Genomic DNA, 26,959 nt, shown 5'->3' on the forward strand with positions numbered 1-26,959 from the left:
ATGTTTTAGCAATTAAAAATACACTGGATCCAATCATATTGAGTCTCATTAATATTAATTAGTAATATTAATAATATTAATATTATATTAATTGCAATACCTTACCTTTGCTACAAACAACAGAAATAATTGTAGAAATAGATAACTGTAGCGGACTACAACAAAGACCGAAGTGCCTCAAGTATCACAAATCCAAATGAGTGTGGTGACAGAGTCAAAACCAGAAATCCTTGCACACAACTCAATTACTGGTCTTTCTGGCACGTTTCGTGTCAAAATAAAGCCATAAAATATATTTATTTTTTAGTTAGCAATTTTGACAAACTAAACAGAACATGGAAAAAAAAATGTATTGCTTACATGTTTATCATGATGGCAGAGCAAGCAGCAAATCAAAGAAAACCGCTGTCGGAGGAAGAGAGGAAAAGAAAAAGGGTGTGTGACCGACTGGGGGGTTAACAAACGAGTTGACCTTGGTTGGGCTTAGGCTAAGCTAAGAAAACAAACATAAGTAAGTGGTAATGTTTACTAGCATCTTGTTCTTTTTTCCCCATAATGTTTTGGTTTATGTATGATAACACAATAAAAATATACATGCTCTTAAAATTTATTATACGATAGTATGTATCATTACCAGTGGTGGGCACACTTCCGATAATCCGATAACTATCAAAGTTAAAGTTTTCATTATCAGATTATCTTTTCAGATAACTTTGAAAACCATTATTGGACTAATTATCTTCCGATGAATTTGTGTACGATAATTTTTAGACCATTAACGTGGTAAACAAAGGCGTACACGTGTAGTTCTACCTTCTGCAAACAAAGGAGAGCTGGTTCTAGAAGAAACACTCTATCCTCTGCAGACAAAGGAGAACTAATCACCAAAGAAAAGAAAAAAACATTTATTTTAATATCCTATTGATAGGCATACATTTTTAATTTATGGTTCAAATTTTAACCAAACTTATTTTGGACAAGTTATTTAAATTGTCACTTCTGAAGTTCTATAAAGTGAAACTATCAGATATATGTTTTAGTTTTAAAGTAATGCGCTAATTTTTAAGGTTTTAGTGTGGGCATGCTGTGCCCAGCAGTGCATTATGGGTGATAGGGTAATCTCAGTACGATAATTTTAGTACGTTCACGACAGGAGAATGCATTTGAGACACTTTGATCAGGACAACAGCATTAAACTCTAGTGCCTAAAACTCTTGTGAATAATTCTCTGGGTTTATAGACATTTTTGTGTTTGCTTTTTTTTAAAATTCCACGCATCTTAAATGTAGCAAGTAGCAACACAGATTATCTGTAATTTTGTTTGCAAGTTTTCAAGGTCTCTACTGCCATCTACTGGCCAGTAGTGTTCATGGCAGTGCTCAGGCTGGGCAGACAATGTACCAGAGAACCGCACGGTGTAAAAGTTCAGAGTGCATGTTTATGTTCTCACACACATTGTACGTTCAAAAACCACACGTCGGACTCGTGTTTCCAGAAACAAAACGTAATCAGAAGCTTTTTTAAAAAAACTTAATTTACAAAAACTCTTGATGGGAGACATCAAAGTAAAAAAAAAAAAACAAACCAAAACAAACAAACAAAAACATTACAAGACAGGTCTGCGGTGTTTGCACAGGCACAAGAATATCAAACGTTTGATTTTCATCTGACCATACGATCGGCGATCAGGAGGTGGTCGTGAGATGTTAAACGCACCTCGTTACTCCATGTATACTAAACGATGCAGGATGCGCGGTTAACCTGAAACTCGGTGCGATCCAAAAAATTCTCACACGAATGAAAAATCAGCTGAAAAAGGACCAAAACTCACACTGGCACCAGTAGTTGGCAGTGTCCTACTTATTTTGACACCGGTTATATCAGACGGTTATCTAATTACAACTTGGCTTTTTTTTTTTGAAAATGCCCTTTTTTTTATACAAATAAAAAATGGCATATTTTACAAAAGTACATTTATCTGTAAACACCAACACACAACACACCTCACATTAACATGTTGGTTTACATAGAATTAATCAACCAATCAGTGTAGTGGAGGCATATTTTACCCAGAATGCCATCTGTCTGTGTTTGTTACAAAACTTCAGAATTAGTGCATTATTCAGCATTAAAAGATCTATGTTATATCTTAACTTTGCACAAATGACAGAATTGACATTAATTGAGTTATTCTAGCAGTATTCATTTTATTTATACACCACACCATAACTCAGCAGGGCTTTACTTTCCAAGACCTCAGCCTGATGGCACTTCTTAGTTGTATCTGTGCTAGAAACTATCTAGTAAACAGGCGCTTCCAGCAGGGGGAAGGACACTTAAAGACAGAAGGGCTCATTGTTAAAGTCTGTTGTTGCTTTTGATGTTTCTAAACGCAATTGCGGTGTTAAAGCTCAAAATCAGCTTAGTAAATGTAAGTGTACTGGAGACAATACTGGAATTTATCGGTTATTTGTAACTTCCGATACATTTTTGGGTGGTTTATCGTTTTATCTTTATCGAAGATAATTTTTCAGTTATCTGTTTATCTGTTTTCGAAGTTAATTTTTTGGTTATCTGTGCCCACCACTGATCATTACCCACCTCAGTAGACACGGCTCCACTGATTGCATTCACTGGCTCCATTGAAAACAAAGCACATAAAGGGCATCGAGTCCTTTTATACAGAGTTACGACATGACGATGCAAATAAATATGGTCACGTGACTTAAGGAGCCATTTTGGGGCCACATTTGCATTCATTCTTTTTCTGCGTGTTTTCACATAGAAAGTCTTTGTGTTTGTTCACTGGGTTGTTGTGTATTTGGATACACAAATAGACATGACAACGGTTTCAAGAGTTACAGATTTCTTTCAGATCCCAATAGACATAAAATCGTGGAGAATAAAGTCAGCCATGTGGGATGGAAGCCGACTTTATCTTCAGAGCTTTGAGAGGTAGGTCAAGTTATTGTTCAGTCACATGTATTGTGTTTGGTGCTGCAAATTGCTGTTTGGTGTTGTGACTTGCTAACTTCAAAAGATAAGGTTTAAAAATGTCTTATTTATGACTAGAAACAGAAGTAGTTTAGTCTTTGAAATTTAAAGAGGACACAGTTATCATATTTACCTTTTCTCCCTATGTTACTGTTAGTCTTGTTTTTGGCTTTCTTGGTCCAGAGATTTAGTCACAGCCTTGGTAATTTTTTTTGTTACGTCCGCCAAGGATGTAATCATTGGCCTTTATTTATTTATTTGTCTGTCTGTCTGCCTGTTTGCAGGATTACGTCAAAACTACTGCACAGATTTTGGAGGTGATCCGGATCCGGATTCTGCATCAAGATGTCACTTTATATAGGCTTTTAAGGATTACGTCCAAACTACTTCACAGATTCTTGCCGCATTTGCACCACAGATGCTAGAAATTAGGCCCTGGAAGACTCCATTAAATTTTGGAGGGTGATCTGGATCCGGTTCCGGATTCTGGATCAGGATTTCCCTTTGTAGACTTTTAAGGATTATGTCAAAACTCCTTCATGTATGCAACATCACGATGTAAAATCAAGATCAGGAAAACACTGTTTTGTTTCAGCTTGTGAAATAAATATGAGATTGCCGCATCCATTCTGGATCAGTATGCAATTATTACATTGTGTTGTGGAATCTGGATCCAGGTAAAGTCCGAGTCACGATGTGAATCACATATCTGTTATTTTGAATCCTCGTCAACTCTTGGCGTATATCAAAAATCTCAGATTGCTCTTGTTATTATTATTTTTATTATCAATGCCTGCTGTCAATGCCTACTATATTACACTATGTAACAGTTTTTATTTTTGTTTTGTTCCTGGGTACACAGTGTATTTTCCTAACCTTTTATGCCTTAAATAAATAGAAAATAGCTGTTATTCCACAGAAACTTTGCTTCTGTGATCAGGACAATGATATTTTGAAATTTGTCTGTTTTCAAGAATATTCTCGATTCGCCTTCACTACTGCTAGAACTGTCCAGAATTTTCTAGAAGTTTCCAGAATTATTTAGAAATTTCAAGAAACTTTTAGAACTTTGTAGAACGTTAAAGAAAATAAAATCAAAGTTTGTGCTGAAGTAGTAATTTTTCCATAGACTTTAGGCAGTTGAACTATAACACTTAGAAGCCAGGAACAAAAATGGTGTTACATAGTGTTATCAATGCCTACTCTTTGTTTAGTGAAATGCTTAGCTTTTTTTGAGGGAGATGTTCTATTTATTGTCTGGATTTAGTCATTTCAAAGGTAAATTCAAAATAAATTAAAGAAAACTAGAAGCACTCAGATAGTGCAAACCTCCACCAAGGCCATAGGGTCACTCTAAAGAGATTCCCTCCTTGGCACAGTGATCTATTCAACAATTCAGTGTTACAACCAAAACTATGATACATACACTTTTCTTTCCTGTATATTTGACATCCTTGACCATGAAAACGTACCACTAGAACTTGGAATCACTTTTATGTCTTTATTAGTTGAAAAGTTATTGTATAAAAACAATTTTTCAGTAATGGCGGTTTTCTTCTGGATCTAGCTCCATAACATTTGAAGCTACATCAAATCTGATGACACCTTACTGAATCAGTACAGATTCAGCAACAATTTGGTGTTAGTTGTGCATCTCTAGCTTCATTTGTCACCTCACACTGACACATTTTCTATTTTCCATATATTTTTGCATATTCTGGATCACCAGATTCGGAATCCGGATCCGATCATCACCAAACCTTGTTATTTGATAGAACATTTGACTATGTTACACATTAATTTTTTTCAAGCCTTTCTGCCTTGTTTTTGTGGAGTTAGAATCTAGAATGTCAAAATTCCCCCTATCCCGCAATGGTGAAGAATCCTTAAAAAAAAAATCCCTGGATCCGGATCGTGATCCGGATCACCACTAAAATTTAATCACTTGTTCCTCTTGTCATTTTCAACCACTCCACAAAATTTCATCAAAATCCGTTCAAAACTTTTTGAGTTATCCTGCTGACAGTCAGACAAACAAACAAACGCGACAGAAAACATAACCTCCTTGGCGGAAGTAATAAGTCGGGTATGAGTTAGAATCTATGCTTATTAACCTATATGATATGCAGAATAGACCACTGTGAATAATCATACATTTCTATTGAAGGTCAATTTTCTCCTTCTTGATAAACAGGCACATTTTGATCCTCATCAGTTTGAATTTGCCACATTGAACTGTTAGTGCAGATATAAATTTTATTACAAACATTGATATATCATTTCTTCCTGTGACTGTTGGAGAGTGTAGAGATAGTCATATTTCTTTCAGTAATACAAATCATTCAGAAAAAGTGTGTGTGTGTGTGTGTGTCTGTTTTTAAGTGTATATATGAGTGTGTTGCTCATTTCATTTTTAAAACTAGAAGCACTCAGAGAGTGCAAACCTCCGCCAAGGTCATGGGGTCACTGACGCCATAACATCTACACGCTGTGAAATCACTGAACCTAAAAAAGTCTAACAGTGATGTTTGCTCAGTAGTAAAAAAAGTTTCATCTGCTGTGACTGGATAGCATGTATCCTTAGTGCTTGGCATCACAGTTTATTGCAACTTGCACCTTTCCCAGAAGCTACTGTCATCTCAGCACTGATATTGATATTGCATGTGCTTATAGACAAAAACAAATAAGAGACAAAATTCAATTTATTATTTAACTAAACTGCAAATATATGAATTTTTTTTTTAACATTTATGAAACACTTCTCTAAACAAGGCCATAGGGTCACTGATCCTAAAGAGATTCCCTCCTTGGCACAGTGATCTATTTCTTTTTGTCTGTTTCTCTAAAATTGTATATAATAATCATTAGATTATTAATATATATAAAAAAATAAATTTAAGAAATATTACAATTTCAAAACAAATGCACCCGAACGTGATAGCTGCAACTGCTTAATGCTAACTTTTAACACTGAAAATGCCATAGACATGCTAACGCCTTAGCATCGTGATCCGATCGTGATCCGGATGACCACAAAAATTAAATCACTTGTTCCTCTTGTCATTTCCAACCACTCACTTTCATCAAAATCCGTTCAAAACCTTTTGAGTTATCCTGCTGACAGACAGACAAACAAACAAACAAACAAACCCGACCGAAAACATAACCTCCTTGGCGGAGGTAAAAAGCTAATTTCCCTTTGCAGCAGCTGGTCTGCTCTGTGTAAGTCTGATCCCGTCAGATCTCAGAAGCTAAGCAGTGCAGCGTCTGGTTAGTACTTGGATGGGAGACCTCTTTGGAACACCAGCGGCTGTGTGTGTTTCTCCAGGTAAAACTGGAGTTGTGTCAGGAAGGGCATCAGGCGTAAAACTTGTGCCAAATACCTATGTGGATTTGCCTCTATCCGCTGTAGTAAAGAATCTGAACATTAATGGGAGCAGCTGAACTGACAACACAATGTCCCATTGTAGGCAATCTGGAACATAATGGAACTCATGCTCATAGACCAACATCTCAAAGCAGTTTAAACAAACACACACACACGACAAAATAACGTTCACTATTCGCCCTGAATGACCACGTGTTTATGCAGTGTTGCATTATATACACACAGCTTAGTGCACTGTGCACAATGTACCAGTTCAGTGGTTCCACACAATCGGCCCAAAATGGCAACATATTCTATAATGGGGTGCTAATGGCCAGCAGTGAGCTTTTACTACAGTTGGGTAGTTGCACAGTGCCTTGTTAATTTTGGCATTATTAGCACAGCTTTAAAATTATAATTTCGCGACTATCTTAATCCTATTAAAAATTACATTTGCAAAACTGTTTTTACAATGTTTACTTGAAAAAATTTTTGCATTGCAGAACTAACTCACAACACCCTTACACTTTGCTTAATAGACATCCGTTTTCTATACCCACTTACTCCAATTAAGGGTCATGGGGTGTTGGAGCCTATCCCAGCATTTTGTATTCTCCAGGTAATTATTTGTAGCAGAGCAGACTTGTGGTCTAAGATAAATACTTTATTGGTGACACTCATGTGACATTGATACAAACATCGTGCCACACTGGTGGTTTGGGAAATGTATCAACATTTTCTTTGTTGGAACACGTGTTTAAAAAGAAAGTTGGCTGCTGTCTTTGAGTTTTCTTTGTCAGGTCAGGGAGCATGCGTTGGTGCTGCGCGTCGCTAAATCCACCACACAAGTAAAGCTTGTGTCCAAGATGGAAACCACCTCTGCAACCATCCATTCCCACCTTTTGAAAGTAGCCATCTATCTGCGCAACCAGGTGAAACATGTGAGTCCCCTTGACCTTCTCCAACCCATGGGATCTTCAGCTTTGAGGTAACTGTGTGCTGGATCATGCCCTGAGAAATGCACCACGTGTCTAATACGCTCCCCCATAATGCAAGTGATAATTCTCATCGTACTCTCCCAAAGAAATTGTTTATTTGGCAGAAAGTCATTCTAGCAGTACCCAAGGGTTCAAAGAAGAGACCTAGTACCAAAGGCATCTGGGCAATTCTAAGGAAATGGAATTAGATAAGAGTAAAATTTTAATAGTAAGCTAAAAACATGGCAAGATGTTGCTGTCATTGTGATTTTGTTACCACAGAATTGCTTATCTACTCACTGTGTTATGGCACTGCTTAGTATCCAAGTCTCAAAACAATACAGTGAGACAGCTAGAAACGAGAGCCTTAAAAATTGGACCCTAATTCTCCTGTAAAGATCTCAGCACCATCAAACATGTCTGTAGAGGGACCTCATGACACCATACTTTTTCCAGGCAATGAAATTCACAGTTCTAATTTTTGAGAAAAATTTCAGCATAAATATAGTACAAGAAATGTGTCTCAGCATTGACGAGCTGTGATTCCTTCGATTTTGTTTCATGCCGTCTTCTTTTTATCATGTTTATTTGTGTGATGGACAATGAAAATTGGATTCAGCAGATGAATACTGTTTACTGAAGAAATTTATGATCTATGTACAATTACTCACAACCAGTTTTGTTCACACACTAATTAGGAATGCACCAATGCTGATGGAAGTATCAGGTATTCAGTTTGGATATTGCCTCATGTAATTGAACTGTACGCACATTAGTCACAGTAATTAACATTGTGGTGGATGGGCAAGGACATCAGGGGTTTACACACACTTTTAAATGAACAAAGACAAAAAATAAATAAGTAAATAAAACAGATTACATACAACCTTTGCTCTGCAAAATTATCAAGAGGAATGAAAATAGGTTGAACAAACAAAATGTCTTAAATGTACATAACCTTCTGTAGGGGCACTTGTTGTGGGTAATTTGACAAATGAACTCAAAAAGGGTGATTCTGTTGTGCTGTGGAGGTTTCTGACCAAAATGGGGAACAGCTGTGAGAGTGAACGGGTGACATGGACACATCAGACAAGACAACAGACAAAGAGCAGACAGTAAACTATAAAGGAGAACTCAAGAAACAGCTAAAGCATAAAATGGAGATAAAGTGACCACAAAACAACCACATTTATGGGCCTCTTTACACATAGCACAAAAGACGCAAAAACCGGAAGAAAATCCGTGAACAATGAACGAAACGGGGAAACGCAAAACACTCCACCTGCTGTCGGGAGGAACACATGGTCAGACAGGTGTGCAAGATACTGTGGTGCCAATTCTGCGCACGTTCGTGTTCGCGTGCACGAACACAGTGCAAGAACGTGGAAAGTCATGCACACAGCAGCTGAGCAAAAAATTAATAAAACACCACAATTTATAATACCTAATTCCTGTTCTAATTCCGCCTAGATATACACCAGGAAGTAATGAAATGATGTGGATTACTGTTCTCTTTTTCATGTTTTACATGAATTACCTGATGCGCTCGTCTCATGAAGAGCTGGCCAGCTCGCATGTCATGAACAGCCAGCTCCCATGTCATGAAGAGCGTGTCTTGTGTCGTGAACACATCAGTCGGCATGGTGTGTCCAGCACTCAGTGATCCGTTGAAAATGTGATCTGTGTTTTAATTATTACAATGTGGGGAAACCGCACGTGACACGCGCCTCGAGGGTCTGTCCCATGGGGTGATTTCCTGCATGGCACGATATTCACCAGTGTAACGGTGCACTGACACGCCAGTCAGCTGAAGCAATATGTTTTAATTTATTTCCACGTGAGGACAGCATGCCGACGTCCGCACTTCACGGTACAGTTATGTGAGGTCGTATTCTACAAGCCACTACAGGTGTTCTCCAGCTATGATTTGTGAGCACAGATATCTGAACAGCTGCACGTTGCAGGGGGACACGCCCACCTCTGCCAGCAGACCTCGTCAGGTCACAGAAATAAGGCTCACTCTGTTGCTTTGTTCTGTGATTTTAATTTTATGTATGAATTATTATGTGTTTGTCCTGCATCTGTCTGATGTCCGTGTTGCAGTGTAACATCTTGCATACACAGTCACGTCCAGCTGTCAGTCTGTGGTCAGCGGACATGCACCATGTGTCTACAGCAAACCATATGAGCAAAGCGATCACGCAAGAATGCATTCACGCCTTTACCCTTATTTGTTTTATTTAATTTCCAGGCTTTCTGTTTGTCATGTAAACTACAATTTATATGGTGGAAGTGACTTCAGCCAGGCCGGCCGGCTTCAAACCGTGGTGTGTGCTCAGACGCTGGCCAGTCCTCATGAAGGCGTGAGAGCCCACACACACATGTGTACTGCATGTTCTCCAGCTGAGCTGCAGGACACAACGATCAGCTGGTCCAGCAGCGCACTGTGCTGGACAGCGACCGGACTCCAGGACCTTCAGCCACAGCTGACAATGTTGGATTCATGGTGTGTGTGTGTGTGTGTGTGTGTGTGTGTGTCTGTGTGTGTTGGTGGTGTTGGGTTTCACACTCCACAAGTCATTTGTATTGGGGGCGGACAACTATGACACACTCTACATGTCATTTGTGTGTGTGGTGGGGTGGGTTTGGCACAGTTACACCCATGTGTGTTGCTAGGTGAGGCCACAATCGTGGGGCACTTTGACACTTTTCACAGATAGTTCGAATGTGGTCACCTGCTGTTCACTAGCATACCAGGAGCGTGAATAGCCCCGCCTTTTCTAAGGTCCAGCGAGAGGTGTTGGATGTTAGTGTCTAGCACCTGGAATTTGGCACCTGCCAAGAGGGGGATTGAATGAGCATGTGCAGGGCATTCGCTGTCTTTCAGCCGCTTCTGTGAGCAAATGGTTGTGGCAACAGGTGTAGGAAGCGTTTGAGGCGGCTCCATTTTTTCACCAATGGCATGCAATTCCTCCTTCGTGCGCTACTCGGCTTCAATTGTGTTATGTGTGAAGGGGTCCTGAGCCAGACAAGGAGTGGAACACAACAAATGCTGACATCACAGAAGTGTAAATTAGCTTTGCCAAAGACACTGACACAATCACATATAATGACAACCCTAGCTTTTGGAGTTATTCTGTCTATTATTCTGTCTGTTATTCTGTTCTAGTCTGGATGGTCCTTTTTGTCTTTAGACTGGAGCACACAGTGTCCATTTCTTCAAAAAAGATCTTTTATATTGATTTGTCTGACCACAGTACAAGTCTCTAATGTGTGATAATCCAACCCAGATGTCTCCAAGTTTAGAGAAGTCGATGTCACGTCTGGTCAAAGGTAAGTTAAAGCTTCAAGTGGCTTTTGTGAATGTAACCCCATATTCTAGTGTTTGACAAAGGTTTCCCAAAGTAATCCCTTGCTCTTTTTGGTTAGATGTATTAGCTATTGATGAATGATGGCTCTTGATGCAGTGCAATCTGAAATGCTTTTAAGCATTTCAATAATTTTGTCAACCATTTGTTGAGAAACTGGAGACTGTCTGGCCATTTTTTGCTGTTCAAAGACTCAGCCTTTCGTGGATGCTGTTTTTGCACTGAATCATGATTATGATCACTTGTTGAAATCACCTCCTTCATTATTTAATTTTATTTTCCTCATTACTAGTAGCCAGTCTGCTCTGTGTAATCCTGTCAGATCTCAGAAGCTAAGCAGAGTGGGTCCTAGTTAGCACTTGGATGGAAGACCAGGAGCAACGTCTGTTTCTCCACTGGAGTTCTGGCAAGAAGCGCAGTATCAATGCTGTTCTCTTATTTGGTGACCATGAACAAAATGAGAGCAGCAAAAAGAAAATGACATTTACCTCATTACGAGCCCTAAGTTTCCCTGTCTCAACCTTTTTTTTAAACGTGTTTCAGGCCTGAAATACAGGAATACATATATGTTAACAAATTAACTAAATTTGACCACACAAATCATGAAATATCTTGGGTTCATAGTGTCTGCAATGAAACAAATGTGGGAAAGTAACAAGATTTTTTATTTGCATTTTTCAGTGTCTCAAAATGTATTTTCTCAAAACCAGTCTGTTTCCAAAAAAGAAAATGCTTTTTATTGAAAATAGTGCAAATAAAACATCACTGAGAGAGAGAAAAAAAGCAATTCAGTTCTCCGTAGGCATAATTTTCTGCACATGCTGTCTGTGCATCAAGTTTCATATGGTTAAATCGCCAAAATTGCATCAGAGATTTCCATGAAGAAGAAAGGGATGACAGAGGCTTTCAAAGAATAAAAAAAACAACAACAACAAGCAAACCTGTAATTATTGCCTGAAAGAAACAGAAAAATCCAAACAAATACAATCTGAATCTCACAGCCCCACTATCACTGGGAGTTGTTACTGAATGTAGATTAACTCTGCAGCAGGACCTGCTCTCTAGTCTGTTCTGAGGATGATGACAATGGAAGAAGTTCCCAGTGCACAATGTGGTGTGATTGTGCTGCTCTCTTTATTTTAATTAAATCTGTCTGGATGTGCCTGGTAGCTGCCAAGCTAGTAAAAAAACAAAAAAAAAACAAAACAAAACAGCAACTTATAATAATACAAAAAAATATAAAAAATATGGTATGTAAAAAAATTTGTTTTGATTTGTCAGTTAACTGCTACACCATAGTATTCATAGTTGCTGAAAGTATTAAAATACTCATATTTGTCCAAAGAAAAAGTGGTACTGATCCATCCTTAACAATGATGCAATTTTATATTATCCAAGTTGCTCCTTACCTGCCATGTCAGTGGCGAAGGGGCGGTCCGGTCTCCAGCCAGTGTACCAGCCAACAACTTTACCGCCAGATACCAGTGGGCGCTCATATGCTCTGCCACCCACAAATCCCACAGGCCACACAGACACGCCTCGAGTACTTCGCATCTACAGAGAAGAAGTGAGAGAGAGAGAGAGAGAGAGAGAGAGAGGAGAGAGAGAGAGAGAGAGAGAGAGAGAGAGAGAGAGAGAGAGAGAGAGAGAGAGAGCGCACATAACACAACTGTGACATTCATGCAAATGCAAATATGCATGCACAAGGAATAAAGATGTGTCAATTCAAAGGACAACAACAGTTCTTCTCATAAAACTTCAGCAGAACTACTTTCTCTGCCTGTGTGATGAACTGAAACCTGATTCAGTCTGTTTGACAGGTGTTTTATGAGAAAACAGCTGGAGGCAGATAAATCAAACATTCACCCTCTACTGATCCACAATCTGTTTTCTGACCAGTCACAGTAGTTCTGGAGAAAGAAAAAGTACAACAACAATCACCCTGAGTAGAAGTAAAATGAATAAATAAAAATAGAAAAAATAATGAAAATAATATGTAAAAATGCACTCAGGTGAGACTTTTCTTCCACATCTGCATGAGATGATCCACATCAAAAATCACATTTCCACAGGGATCATATCACTCAGGCTATTATGATGTTCTGAAGCTGAGAACTGACTTTTGATTGCTCTTATGTCAAATGTGGATGAAAGCAGCATGCAGGGATGCTGTGGCTGACTAAATGAAGCTGAAGGCTGGAAGCAGTGTGAGGAGTCACAGGAGCAAACGAGAGAAAAGAAAGATAGTGGACTGCATTCTGTTTAAGTATGGGGTCTCTTTATCCTGTGTTTTTGTTGTGTGGGCCGCCTGAACAGGAGGTACTGCTGGCTCACCACCAGAGGGCGTCCTGCCTGTTGTCGGGTTTCAGGCACCAGAGGGCGCAGTTGCCGCAGGAGGTCCACCAGGAGCCCGGAGCTGACAGCTGTCATTCATCACATCATCACCACCACCCATAAAAGCCTGGGAGAGACATCAGAACTCTGCCAAGTTATCAGCTTACCCTGAAGGTAAACTTACTCAGCTGTTCTGTGCCGTATGCACACGTTTTTTGCATCTGAGCTTTTTGCAGTCGTTAACCTTTTGTACACTTGCAGCTTGTAGCCGAGTTTGTGGAAGTTGGAGGAGTTGGCGTCTCCACTCCTCACTTCGGACTTGATTAAGTGATACATAAGGCACTGCACGTACTCTGTGTTCCTGTGTTTGGAGGTGGAGGTTTTCCCCCAGAAAGGAACTGTATTTTCAGCAGACTTGTTCGCTGGGTGTTCACACACCCACCCCGTAACCTGTCTCTGTTCCTGCCAGCAGTACCAGATCTGACAGCTGGAAGCGGTGGCCACCTGGGGACTCAGGACTTGGCGGCTCCGGCGTATTGCAGGTCTCCGTTGGCGGTGGAACATCGTGGGTCCCGGCTCTTCTCTGGTTAGGCGTCTCCTACCCTCGGGCCTGCCCACGTGTCATCTGGTTATCTTGATTGACAGACTAAAAGCATATTTGGATGTTTGTGCACATTTGCAGAATAAATTGTTATTTATTCAGACTTCCTATTGGCCATTCATTCACACCCCCTGGCGTGGGTCCGTATACTTCACTTTCCCAACAGGATAACTCGGCCACGTCATGGACTCCGAGGGGTGTTTTCCACCATTTGAACCACCAATGGAAATGCAAGGTGTGCAGGCTCCACCAGGAGGTGAGTTGGGTGAGCTGCAGCACATTCTCACCAACTTAATTGCTCGGTTGGATCTGTTAACCGAGCAGGATATTCACCTCACCCGTAGGATGGAGGCTCTCACCGCTCAGGTGGAGGCGCGTGCATCAGGCGCGGCTGCAGCCACTCCTCCTGTGGGCCTGTCGCTAGATAATGAAGATCCAGTGGTAGTTCAAAGGTCTCCTCCCCGTCGCCCGAAGCTTACATCAGCCCCCCGGAACCGTACGGGGGTTGTGTCGAAACGTGCGCGGACTTCTTGATGCAGTGCGTGCTTGTTTTTTCACAACACCCCGTGATGTATGCGTCAGACCACAGCCGGGTGGCTTATGTGATTAATTTGCTTCGGGGCAAGGCACGCGCCTGGGCTACGGCGCTCTGGGAGCAGAACTCACGGCTCCTGTCGACGTATACTGGGTTTATTAGGGAGTTTCGACAGGTGTTTGATCATCCTTACAGAGGCGAGTCCACTTCAAATGTGCTACTGTCAATCCGACAGTGGCGCTGTAGCGCAGCCGAATATGCAGTCACCTTCCGCGTTGCGGCAGTGAGGGCCAGCTGGAATTCGGTGGCGCTCCGCACCGCCTTTGTAAAGGGGCTGTCTCGGCCCTAAAGGAGCACCTGGTGGCGAAAGATCAACCGCGGGATTTAGATGGGCTGATGGATCTGGTTATACGATTAGACAATCGATTAGCCGAACATCAATGGGAGCGAGACGAAGGACATGGCCGGGTGCGTGCCGTCCCTCCCCCTTCCGGGTCCGAAGCAGCCCCGCCCTCTCCCCGCTCCAAGGCCAGGGCTCTCCACGTGACACCAGCTCCCCCTGCTGACGTTGCTATGGAAACGAGCAGAGCCAAATTGAGAAAGAGGAAACAAAGGAGACTGGCACGTGGAGAGTATGTTTACTGCAGCTCGAATGAGCATGCGCAGAATCAGGGGCCCCAGGCGGTCAAACAAGACTCAACTTTAGAGACTGGGTTAAGAGTGAGTCATACAAACCACACGGGTGTCCCACGCAAATGCGCAATACTCCCAGTCACGATCCTCTGTGGGAATTTAACCCTTAATGCCCCAGCACTGATCGACACGGGGTCAGAGGGAAATCTACTAGACAGTAGATGGGCTAAGGAGGTAGGGCTCCCTCTGGTGGCCGTTCCTTCACCATTGAAGGTACGGGCACTAGATGGCACCCTCCTCCCAGTAATCACACACCAGCCACAGCCCTTAACTCTGGTTGTCTCTGGTAATCACAGGGAGGGGATTGTGTTCTTAGTAACACCTTCTACCTCCAGGATTATTTTTGGGTTTTCCCTGTATGGTGAAGCACAATCCCCGGATCGATTGGCCATCCGGGGTAGTGGCTCAATGGAGCGAAACCTGCCACCGGGAGTGTCTAAGATCCTCTGTGCCACCCGGTGAGACTGCTAAAGAAGAGGTCCGAGTCCCTCCCAATCTTACAATGGTGCCGGCTGAGTACCATGATCTTGCTGACATTTTCAGCAAAGATCTGGCACTCACGCTTCCCCCGCACCGACTGTATGATTGTGCCATTGATTTGGTTCCAGGCATTGAATATCTGTCCAGCAGGCTGTACAATCTCTCACGTCCTGAGCGCGAATCAATGGAGACCTACATCCGGGACTCTTTAGCTGCCGGGTTAATCCGGAACTCTTCCTCCCCGTTGGGTGCAGATTTCTTTTTTGTGGGCAAGAAGGACGGCGGACTCCGTCCATGCATTGATTTTAGAGGGCTGAACGCGATCACGGTTCGCAACCGAGACCCGTTGCCCTTATTGGATTCAGTGTTCACGTCCTTGCATGGAGCTAAAATCTTCACCAAACTCGATCTGCGTAATGCTTATCACCTGGTTCAGATCCGGAAGGGAGACGAATGGAAGACGGCATTTAACACCCCCTTAGGTCACTTTGAGTACCTGGTCATGCCGTTCGGCCTCACTAACGCCCCCGCGACGTTCCAAGCACTTGTTAACGATGTCTTGCGGGACTTCCAGCATCGATTCGTCTTCGTATATCTAGATGAGGTTTTCTATGTCTCCAAAATCAAACCACACAACACCTCGGACCTCTGCCCCCCCAGACCAGCACCATCTTCTGCCCGCATCATTGACGGCGAGCCGGCCTGGACTGTAAAAACACTGCTGGATGTGCGTCGGAAGGGTCGGGGCTTCCAGTATCTGGTGGACTGGGAGGGTTACGAACCAGAAGAGCACTCCTGGGTGAAGAGGAGCTTCATCTTGGATCCTGCCCTCCTGGCGGACATCTACCAGCGACACCCCGACAAGCCGGGTCGGGCGCCAGGAGGCGCCCACTGGGGGGGGGGGGGGGGGGTCCTGTTGTGTGTGCCACCCGAAGAGGAGGTACTGCTGGCTCACCACCAGAGGGCGCCCTGCCTGTTGTCGGGTTTCAGGTACCAGAGGGCGCAGTTGCCGCAGGAAGTCCACCAGGAGCCCGGAGCTGACAGCTGTCATTCATCACATCATCACCACCACCCATAAAAGCCTGGGAGAGACATCAGAACTCTGCCGAGTTATCAGCTTACCCTGAAGGTAAACTTACTCAGCCGTTCTGTGCCGTACGCACACGTTTTTTGCATCTGAGCTTTTTGCAGTTGTTAACCTTTTGTACACTTGTAGCTTGTAGCCGAGTTTGTGGAAGTTGGAGGAGTTGGCGTCTCCACTCCTCACTTCGGACTTGATTAAGTGATACATAAGGCACTGCACGTACTCTGTGTTCCTGTGTTTGGAGGTGGAGGTTTTCCCCCAGAAAGGAACTGTATTTTCAGCAGACTTGTTTGCTGGGTGTTCACACACCCACCCCGTAACCTGTCTCTGTTCCTGCCAGCAGTACCAGATCTGACAGCTGGAAGTGGTGGCCACCTGGGGACTCAGGACTTGGCGGCTCCGGCATATTGCAGGTCTCCGTTGGCGGTGGAACATCGTGGGTGCTGGCTCTTCTCTGGTTAGGCTTCTCCTACCCTCGGGCCTGCCCACGCGTCATCTGGTTATCTTGATTGACAGACTAAACGCATATTTGGTTGTTTGTGCACATTTGCAGAATAAATTGTTATTTATTCGGACTTCCTATTGGCAGTTCATTCACGCCCCCTGGCGTGGGTCCATGTACTTCACTTTCCCAACAGTTTTAGTGTGAATACACTCTGGGTGGTTGGATCTTGTGTGTGTGTGTGTGTGGGGGGGGGGGCGTCTGTCCTGTTTGAATCCCAGTCATTCTGACCCTGTTCATCATCACATACTTTCAAATTGTGGCTCAAAGAGTGCTCACTGTAACATTCAGGAAATAACATTTGGAAATCCTTCAGTAACCAATGCAATCAGTATGTTTTGCAACAATAAGGCCGTGAAGATCTTGACAGAGCTCTTTGCTTTTACCCATCATGGGATGTTTCTTGTGTGACACCTTGGTAATGACACACCTTTTTATAGACCATCAGTTGGGACTGAACTAGCTGATATTAATTTGCACTGACAAGGGGCAGGATTGCTTTCTCATAACATAGATTTCAGCTGGTGTCTTGGCTTTCCATGTTGTTTTGCACCTCTCTTTCGTCAGGATTTTAATATTTTTTTTCTTTGTCATTTCACATGATTACACATAGTTTATGGACATCTATGGCTTGATATCTTTGTATATGTGGAACACTTGGGTTGTTACTGACTGTTCTGGTACATGGATGTAAAGAAAGAAAGAAAAAAGAAAGAAAGAAAAAGACAGTTCAGAGGGTGATGTGTTTATTAAATCCAGTCAAGATTTCAAGCTGATGTGTCGGTGACGAGGAGAGCTGTCAATCTGCTGTGCAATACATACAGAGACAGCAGATTTTTGTTTCATTTTGAAGTCCCTGTTGTATCTGTTTAAATGAATTTCAACCCCTTTTTCCAAACAGCAACTTTAAACGGCCTGCAGTTATAGTGCTTTTCCATCTATATCAGAAGCTCAAAATGCTTTACAGTAATGCCTCGCATTCACCCATACACTCACACACACACTGCTGTCAGGGTGCCACCATGCAAGGTGCTCATTACACACCCAGAGCAACTTGGGGATTAAGGACCTTGCCCAAAAGTACTTAGTAATTTTCCGGCCAGATGGGGGTTTGAACAGAGGATCCTCTGGTTTCAAGCCCAATGCTTAACCACTAGACATCACCTCTCCCTATTTTACCTAACTTTCCAACACAAATGTCAGAAAACTGCTTTACTTCTGTTTTATTTGATTTTATTAGATCTCATTTTACGTTTTATTTATCTTACTAGGTCTTATTTACTTCTTCCTTTACTTCTATGTATTTTATGTATGTTATCTTTGTTTTATTTGTGTGTTTGTATGACTATGTTTGTATTTTAGTGTTGTCTTTTTTGTGTTGGTGAGCCGAAGACAATTTTCCACATTGGTGGACAATAAAGAATTATTCTATTCTATTCTAAAAAATGAAGAAGTGTGAGAAATACCGGTTCCATCAAGCAGTATGGGAATGAAGCTGACATTCACAATCTGATTTACAATAACTGAGCTTCATGACAGTTCAGGATGAGAGGTGATGTCTAAGCTTGTTGGCTGATTTGCTTGATTTGTGTTTTATAATATCACCAGCATTAAAGGTGTATGTTTGTTTAAAGATTTAAGTCACAAAGGGTTTTTCTGTGGCACCACTATAATTTTATTCCCTAGCATGTAAATAAGGGATTCATAATATGGCAGCATGACAGCATCATGGGATCTCTTCCCACCTGTGGCCTTTCTGTGTAGAGTTTGCATGTTCTCCCCATGTTTGTGTGGATTCCCCCCGGATGCGCTGCCTTCCTCCCACATCCAAAGACATGAAGGTTAGGTGAACTGGAAACTTTCAAAATTGGCAGTGCATGTGTGTGTGTGTGTGTGAATGTGTTTGTCTGTCCATATGTGGCCGTGCGATGGACTGGCATACCTCAAGCCCTTTGACTACTAGTCCGTGGGCTAGGGTGGTTTACCGTGCACCCCCCAGGACTCATTGCCATTGGTGTTTTTTGATGCTCTAGGGTATATAAAAGAAGACTAAAGACGTTAACAGTGAAAATTTTGGGATGCAACCACCCTTCTGATAGAAATTCTAGAGTAACCCTCAAGAGATTACCCAAAAATGCAAAAATGTGTGTTTTTTAAACCTAACATTGTAGCTTCCTCATACCTTTATTGTTAACAGCAGGAAAAAAAAATGTTGATTTGCCTCTATGTGGACACCTTTTGGACGTACAAAACAACAAACTAAATTTAAAAATCTCATCTACTTAAGACACAGTAGCTGTTTTACAAAACACTGTCTATTCGTTAACTTATAGTTGCAGTTTTGACAAAAATATAACCCAAAGGTTTTTTGGCAGCTACTTGTACCTACAATTTGGGATTTTATTGACTTTAGGTCTTGAGTACAATGCCTTGGGAACAATTTAAGCCATCAATGAGTTTCCTGTGATGTATTTTGACACATTTACAGCCAATATGCAAACCATACCCCCATTCTGGTTTTTACAGTAAACTGGGATAGCCACCAGCCCCCTAGGACCCTTAACTGGAGTAAGCGGGTATAGAAAATGAATGGATTCATAACATGTTGTTGCCAATATGATCAAAATTTGCGCTGTCTGGAAACAACTTAAAATTTCAACCCCTGATGGCTAGAAATTCAAGTGATCAGACACCATGGCCTACAGCAACATCATAGATCATGTGGGGGCTTCCCTTGATCTGCAAGAGGATCCATATGAAGGACCTGGTGACTGCCAAGCAGAGTAAAGAAAGGCAGCGTCATGTCAGCTGGCTACTCGCTTGAGTAAAATAAACCAAGATGGCGGAAAATGCTCCAAAATAGCTGATTTCTCTATAAATCTAATATTTTTCTCATATATTTTGTGAACATTACTGAGAAATAAACACTTCTACATCTAAAAATGCTGTTTTTGAAATCAGTGAACCAAATGGTTTACACATCTTACAGATGTTAGTGTGCATGCCCCGGGAACATGCATCAAGCAAGTGGGTCAGGTCACAGGTAGTCTCAAAACCTAAAACGTGCACACATGCCTGCTCCTGCAGTTCCTCCTGCAGACAATATTTACCATAGATATATTTACCATAGAATTCCCCCCAGATAAATATGTTCTCTTCATTTAAATGAACTGTAATTTTGTAACACATTACAAAAAGAAACCAACATTTATTGCTGGGATTTTGTTAGAAACTAAATGTTGTCAGTTTTGTGAAATTTGAAATGCCTCACTTAACTTACTTAACTTAATTCATGTTTATTATCTGCTCATTACAAATAACTGAACTGTTTATATTGTGGCTGCAAGTTCCTTTTGACTAACCTCTTAAGGTAGACAGACACTACACTGAAAAAGACATGACTTAAATGACTGGCTTGCCTCTACTGGTGGTTGGCTCTCACTGCGGTATTGTATCACTTCCTGTTCCGGAGCACAGCGGTGTTTTGCTGTATCTGTTAGCTGTTTAATCTGCGCAGTTAGATTGATCTAGATAACTAGATAACGATTTGTTTCACAGTGTAATCTTCACGTGCCTTAACTAAAGCACTCCCTCTGCTGAATCACCTCTAAATTATTTACACATTATTCACTTTCTGTGTTTTTAGGAATCCGCTAGCTTAGCACAGCTACTAGCTCTTAGCCGATTTAGCATGGCGGCTTCTCCTGTCTCTCCCGCACTTTTCTGCTCTGGGTGTGAAATGTTTAGTTATTCCTCGGCCTCCTTTAGCAGTAATGGTACTTATAATAAGTGAAGCTTATTCGTAGCTTTGGAGGCCAGGCTGGGTGAATTGGAGACTCGGCTCTGCACCGTGGAAAATTCTACAGCTAGCCAGGCCCCTGTAGTCGGTGTGGACCAAGGTAGCTTAGCCGCCGTTAGTTCCCTTCCAGCAGATTCCAAACAGCCGGGAAAGCAGGCTGACTGGGTGACTGTGAGGAGGAAGCGTAGCCCTAAACAGAAGCCCCGTGTACACCGCCAACCCGTTCACATTTCTAACCATTTTTCCCCACTCGGCGACACACCCACCGAGGATCAAACTCTGGTTATTGGCGACTCTGTTTTGAGAAATGTGAAGTTAGCGACACCAGCAACCATAGTCAATTGTCTTCCGGGGGCCAGAGCAGGCGACATTGAAGGAAATTTGAAACTGCTGGCTAAGGCTAAGCGTAAATTTGGTAAGATTGTAATTCACGTCGGCAGGAATGACACCCGGTTACGCCAATCGGAGGTCACTAAATTTAACATTGAATTGGTGTGTAACTTTGCAAAAACAATGTCGGACTCTGTAGTTTTCTCTGGGCCCCTCCCCAATCAGACCGGGAGTGACACCTCTCTGCAGCTTCTCTCCCCCTGCCATCCCCTTATTACCCCATCCCCGTAGAGACGGTGCCTGCTCCCAGACCACCAATAACCAGTAAAAATATATTTAAGCATAAAAATTCAAAAAGAAAAAATAATATAGCACCTTCAACTGCACCACAGACTAAAACAGTTAAATGTGGTCTATTAAACATTAGGTCTCTCTTTTCTAAGTCCCTGTTAGTAAATGATATAATAATTGATCAACATATTGATTTATTCTGCCTTACAGAAACCTGGTTACAGCAGGATGAATATGTTAGTTTAAATGAGTCAACACCCCCGAATCACACTAACTGCCAGAACGCTCGTAGCACGGGCCGGGGCGGAGGATTAGCAGCAATCTTCCGTTCCAGCTTATTAATTAATCCAAAACCCAGACAGAGCTTTAATTCATTTGAAAGCTTGACTCTTAGTCTTGTCCATCCAAATTGGAAGTCCCAAAAACCAGTTTTATTTGTTATTATCTATCGTCCACCTGGTCGTTACTGTGAGTTTCTCTGTGAATTTTCAGACCTTTTGTCTGACTTAGTGCTTAGCTCAGATAAGATAATTATAGTGGGCGATTTTAACATCGACACAGATTCAGAGAATGACAGCCTCAACACTGCATTTAATCTATTATTAGACTCAATTGGCTTTGCTCAAAATGTAAATGAGTCCACCCACCACTTTAATCATATCTTAGATCTTGTTCTGACTTATGGTATGGAAATTGAAGACTTAACAGTATTCCCTGAAAACTCCCTTCTGTCTGATCATTTCTTAATAACATTTACATTTACTCTGATGGACTACCCAGCAGTGGGGAATAAGTTTCATTACACTAGAAGTCTTTCAGAAAGTGCTGTAACTAGGTTTAAGGATATGATTCCTTCTTTATGTTCTCTAATGCCATATACCAACACAGTGCAGAGTAGCTACCTAAACTCTGTAAGTGAGATACAGTATCTCATCAATAGTTTTACATCCTCATTGAAGACAACTTTGGATGCTGTAGCTCCTCTGAAAAAGAGAGCTTTAAATCAGAAGTGCCTGACTCTGTGGTATAACTCACAAACTCGCAGCTTAAAGCAAATAACCCGTATGTTGGAGAGGGAATGGCGTCTCACTAATTTAGAAGATCTTCACTTAGCCCGGAAAAAGAGTCTGTTGCTCTATAAAAAACCCCTCCGTAAAGCTAGGACATCTTACTACTCATCACTAATTGAAGGAAATAAGAACAACCCCAGGTTTCTTTTCAGCACTGTAGCCAGGCTGACAAAGAGTCAGAGCTCTATTGAGCCGAGTATTCCTTTAACTTTAACTAGTAATGACTTCATGACTTTCTTTGCTAATAAAATTTTAACTATTAGAGAAAAAATTACTCATAACCATCCCAAAGACATATTGTTATCTTTGGCTGCTTTCAGTGATGCCGGTATTTGGTTAGACTCTTTCTCTCCGATTGTTCTGTCTGAGTTATTTACATTAGTTACTTCCTCCAAACCATCAACATGTCTATTAGACCCCATTCCTACCAAGCTGCTCAAGGAAGCCCTACCATTATTTAATGCTTCGATCTTAAATATGATCAATCTATCTTTATTAGTTGGCTATGTACCACAGGCTTTTAAGGTGGCAGTAATTAAACCATTACTTAAAAAGCCATCACTTGACCCAGCTATCTTAGCTAATTATAGGCCAATCTCGAACCTTCCTTTTCTCTCAAAAATTCTTGAAAGGGTAGTTGTAAAACAGCTAACTGATCATCTGCAGAGGAATGGTCTATTTGAAGAGTTTCAGTCAGGTTTTAGAATTCATCATAGTACAGAAACAGCATTTAGTGAAGGTTACAAATGATCTTCTTATGGCCTCAGACAGTGGACTCATCTCTGTGCTTGTTCTGTTAGACCTCAGTGCTGCTTTTGATACTGTTGACCATAAAATTTTATTACAGAGATAGAGCATGCCATAGGTATTAAAGGCACTGCGCTGCGGTGGTTTGAATCATATTTATCTAATAGATTACAATTTGTTCATGTAAATGGGGAATCCTCTTCACAGACTAAGGTTAATTATGGAGTTCCACAAGGTTCTGTGCTAGGACCAATTTTATTCACTTTATACATGTTTCCCTTAGGCAGTATTATTAGACGGCATTGCTTAAATTTTCATTGTTACGCAGATGATACCCAGCTTTATCTATCCATGAAGCCAGAGGACACACACCAATTAGCTAAACTGCTGGATTGTCTTACAGACATAAAAACATGGATGACCTCTAATTTCCTGCTTTTAAACTCAGATAAAACTGAAGTTATTGTACTTGGCCCCACAAATCTTAGAAACATGGTGTCTAACCAGATCCTTACTCTGGATGGCATTACCCTGACCTCTAGTAATACTGTGAGAAATCTTGGAGTCATTTTTGATCAGGATATGTCATTCAATGCGCATATTAAACAAATATGTAGGACTGCTTTTTTGCATTTGCGCAATATCTCTAAAATTAGAAAGGTCTTGTCTCAGAGTGATGCTGAAAAACTAATTCATGCATTTATTTCCTCTAGGCTGGACTATTGTAATTCATTATTATCAGGTTGTCCTAAAAGTTCCCTGAAAAGCCTTCAGTTAATTCAGAATGCTGCAGCTAGAGTACTGACAGGGACTAGAAGGAGAGAGCATATCTCACTCATATTGGCCTCTCTTCATTGGCTTCCTGTTAATTCTAGAATAGAATTTAAAATTCTTCTTCTTACTTATAAGGTTTTGAATCATTAGGTCCCATCTTATCTTAGGGACCTCATAGTACCATATCACCCCAATAGAGCGCTTCGCTCTCAGACTGTAGGCTTACTTGTAGTTCCTAGGGTTTGTAAGAGTAGAATGGGAGGCAGAGCCTTCAGCTTTCAGGCTCCTCTCCTGTGGAACCAGCTCCCAATTCAGATCAGGGAGACAGACACCCTCTCTACTTTTAAGATTAGGCTTAAAACTTTCCTTTTTGCTAAAGCTTATAGTTAGGGCTGGATCAGGTGACCCTGAACCATCCCTTAGTTATGCTGCTATAGACTTAGACTGCTGGGGGGTTCCCATGATGCACTGAGTGTTTCTTTCTCTTTTTGCTCTGTATGCACCACTCTGCATTTAATCATTAGTGATTGATCTCTGCTCCCCTCCACAGCATGTCTTTTTCCTGGTTCTCTCCCTCAGCCCCAACCAGTCCCAGCAGAAGACTGCCCCTCCCTGAGCCTGGTTCTGCTGGAGGTTTCTTCCTGTTAAAAGGGAGTTTTGATTTGATTTAATTTTGTACATCAGTTGTACATAATCAGAGTGTGTCAAAATAACATAATTTTCTTAAGTTTCTCAATTAGAAACATAAGGAAATGATATTTTGGGGAATTCAAGACATAATTTGTTTGCACGATTTGATTCATGAGTTCCTCCATTTGTTTAGGTTGTGTACTGTGCTACGTTGTTGCAGTCAGTTTGGCACAGTGCATAAGCATGTTAAAGAGAATGATACAAAATGACATATTATTATGTGTTTATGTGAATAATAACAAACATGAAAATACATGTATTGACACCAAAATAGATTTTTGTCTGATCAAAGAGATATGTGCATATAGATGTAGGAATGAGTACCTTAGTATTATACAATGCAAGAATTATTTGTTTATCTAGTGTAAAAAATTGATTTCAACAATGTAAACATGGATATTCACCTCACACAAATTCTTTATGGAAGCCCATTGGATTTTGACATGGTGAGCATGTCTTTATATTTTAATCACATGCGTTTGTGTAGTATGTGCGTGTGTGTGCGTGCTTGCACACATGTGCATCTGTGTGGCTTTTTGCCTGTTATGTAAGATGTATGCAACACCATGCAAAACATGTTATGATGTAATACAAGAAATATGGTTCCGGTTAATCGCAGACATTTTGAACACACTCAAACAGCTGTGATTTTTTCTCAGCAACACACACAATCCCCATTGCATTTAATCAACAGCCGTGCAATACGGTTTGCATGTCTGGCCCATACTGGTGTAATGCGGCTCTGTATCATATCTTTGTCGCACAACAAAAAAGCACGTCCGTGTTGGAAGTCTCACAGGACAAGTTGTGACATGCCCAGCTGTTACACAATTTCTCGGATACTCACTCGACTGAAAAGCCACCGAAAACCGTCTGAATCTCCCGAATGGTTTCCAACACAGACGTGCTTTTTGTTGTGCGCCATTACGCGGCTCCGTCCCGATGCGCAAATTCCTCCGCATACAAAATCTCCTGTAACAGTGGAATGTGCCACAAAAGTGCTGATGTCCACCTCTTCTGCAACTTCTCTGGTAGTCAGACGACATCCCGGATCAACACAGTCTTCATTTTGGAAATGATCTGGTCGTTTCAGCCTGTCGATGGTCGCTCGGAGTGCGACGCGCCCTCCGTCGCTGTGGGCCGTCTTTAATCCAGTTGTTATGGTTCTTAATCTGTGTGACGCTCAGAGTATCCTCACCGAAAGCCGTCTGAATCTTCCGAATGGTTTCCACCTGGCTGTCTCTCACAGTTTCTGGAAAAATTTGATTCAGCGCTGCTCCAATCGCTCAGCCTGACAATGAAAATCCGACGAGGGGGGTGGACCAGTGCTCACTCAAAGCCTGCCCACAGGTGTATGATGCAACCGACAGGCGTGAAAAAACTCACGTATGCGCACGAAGGTTCAAGCTTGGTTGATGCAAGCGCACATGATTCAAATCCGTATAGTTTTTTTAAAAAAATAAAAAAGGTCGGATAGTTTTCTAACAGACCTCGTACAATCACAAATAGTTTCCAATGTTACAGTGGCACCCGAGGAAACAAGTCACGTAGGTAGATATGACACAATGACTGGTCTTTGAGGAATCTGTTCTTTCAAAGAACTCTCTTTTAAAGGTGTCATAAAAATAATTTTAAACATTACTATAACAGCCAAAAACTATTTGCTATGGAAATATTTAGTGTCTTAATGGTGCACTGTGCAGAGAATGATGCAGTACTCCCTGCACATGCACACTCCTGATGCTTCTAAGCAATGTCCAAGTTCAAATCAGGTCCTATTCTACTTTATGGCCCCTTCACACATAACACGAAGTTGGGCGAAAGAAGCAGAAACTGAAAAAAAAAACAAAGTGGCAAACTGGGAAAAATTCCAGCCACTGTTGGGAAGGAGACGGTCGGACAGGCGTGAACGATCCTGCAGCAACAGTTTCATGCATGCTGGTGTGCATGTGCACAAACAGTGCGAGCATGTGAGAGGTGTGATACCACATCGCTTTTCTAAATGCCCCACAAGTGGTGTTGGATGTATGTGGGTGGCACCTGGACTCTGGCCGACTCTGGCCAAGAGTGGGTCCAATGGCAACTTGCACGCCATTCGCTGTCATTCAGCCACTGGTGTGAAGGCTACCTCGATCGTGCCATTTGGCCATGGTTTGACATGGCCGATGGTTTTGTGTAGCGCCTCGGCTGCTGCACAATATGCCTGACCTGCGTTCCACGTCGTGCAAATGCTGCAAGCACAATCAGATGTCCACTTGGGCACAGCACATGCACTATATATACGCGTGCCACTCGCACCGGGAACCCATTCAAACAGCAGACA

The 26,959-nt window shown here is 41.8% G+C and overlaps 1 protein-coding gene across 1 annotated transcript in view; it reads right to left on the reverse strand.

The window, feature by feature from the left end:
- The window catches only part of b3gat2 (beta-1,3-glucuronyltransferase 2 (glucuronosyltransferase S)), a 218,790-nt gene that overhangs the window by 87,188 nt on the left and 104,643 nt on the right, over positions 1–26,959 (reverse strand). Inside the window, exon 2 of the mRNA XM_034184793.1 lies at positions 12,116–12,260. Coding sequence (XP_034040684.1) covers positions 12,116–12,260 — 145 coding nt within the window. The remainder of the gene's footprint in view (positions 1–12,115; positions 12,261–26,959) is intronic.

The sequence above is a fragment of the Thalassophryne amazonica genome, chromosome 13 (assembly GCF_902500255.1).
Source record: "Thalassophryne amazonica chromosome 13, fThaAma1.1, whole genome shotgun sequence".
NCBI lineage: Eukaryota > Metazoa > Chordata > Actinopteri > Batrachoidiformes > Batrachoididae > Thalassophryne > Thalassophryne amazonica.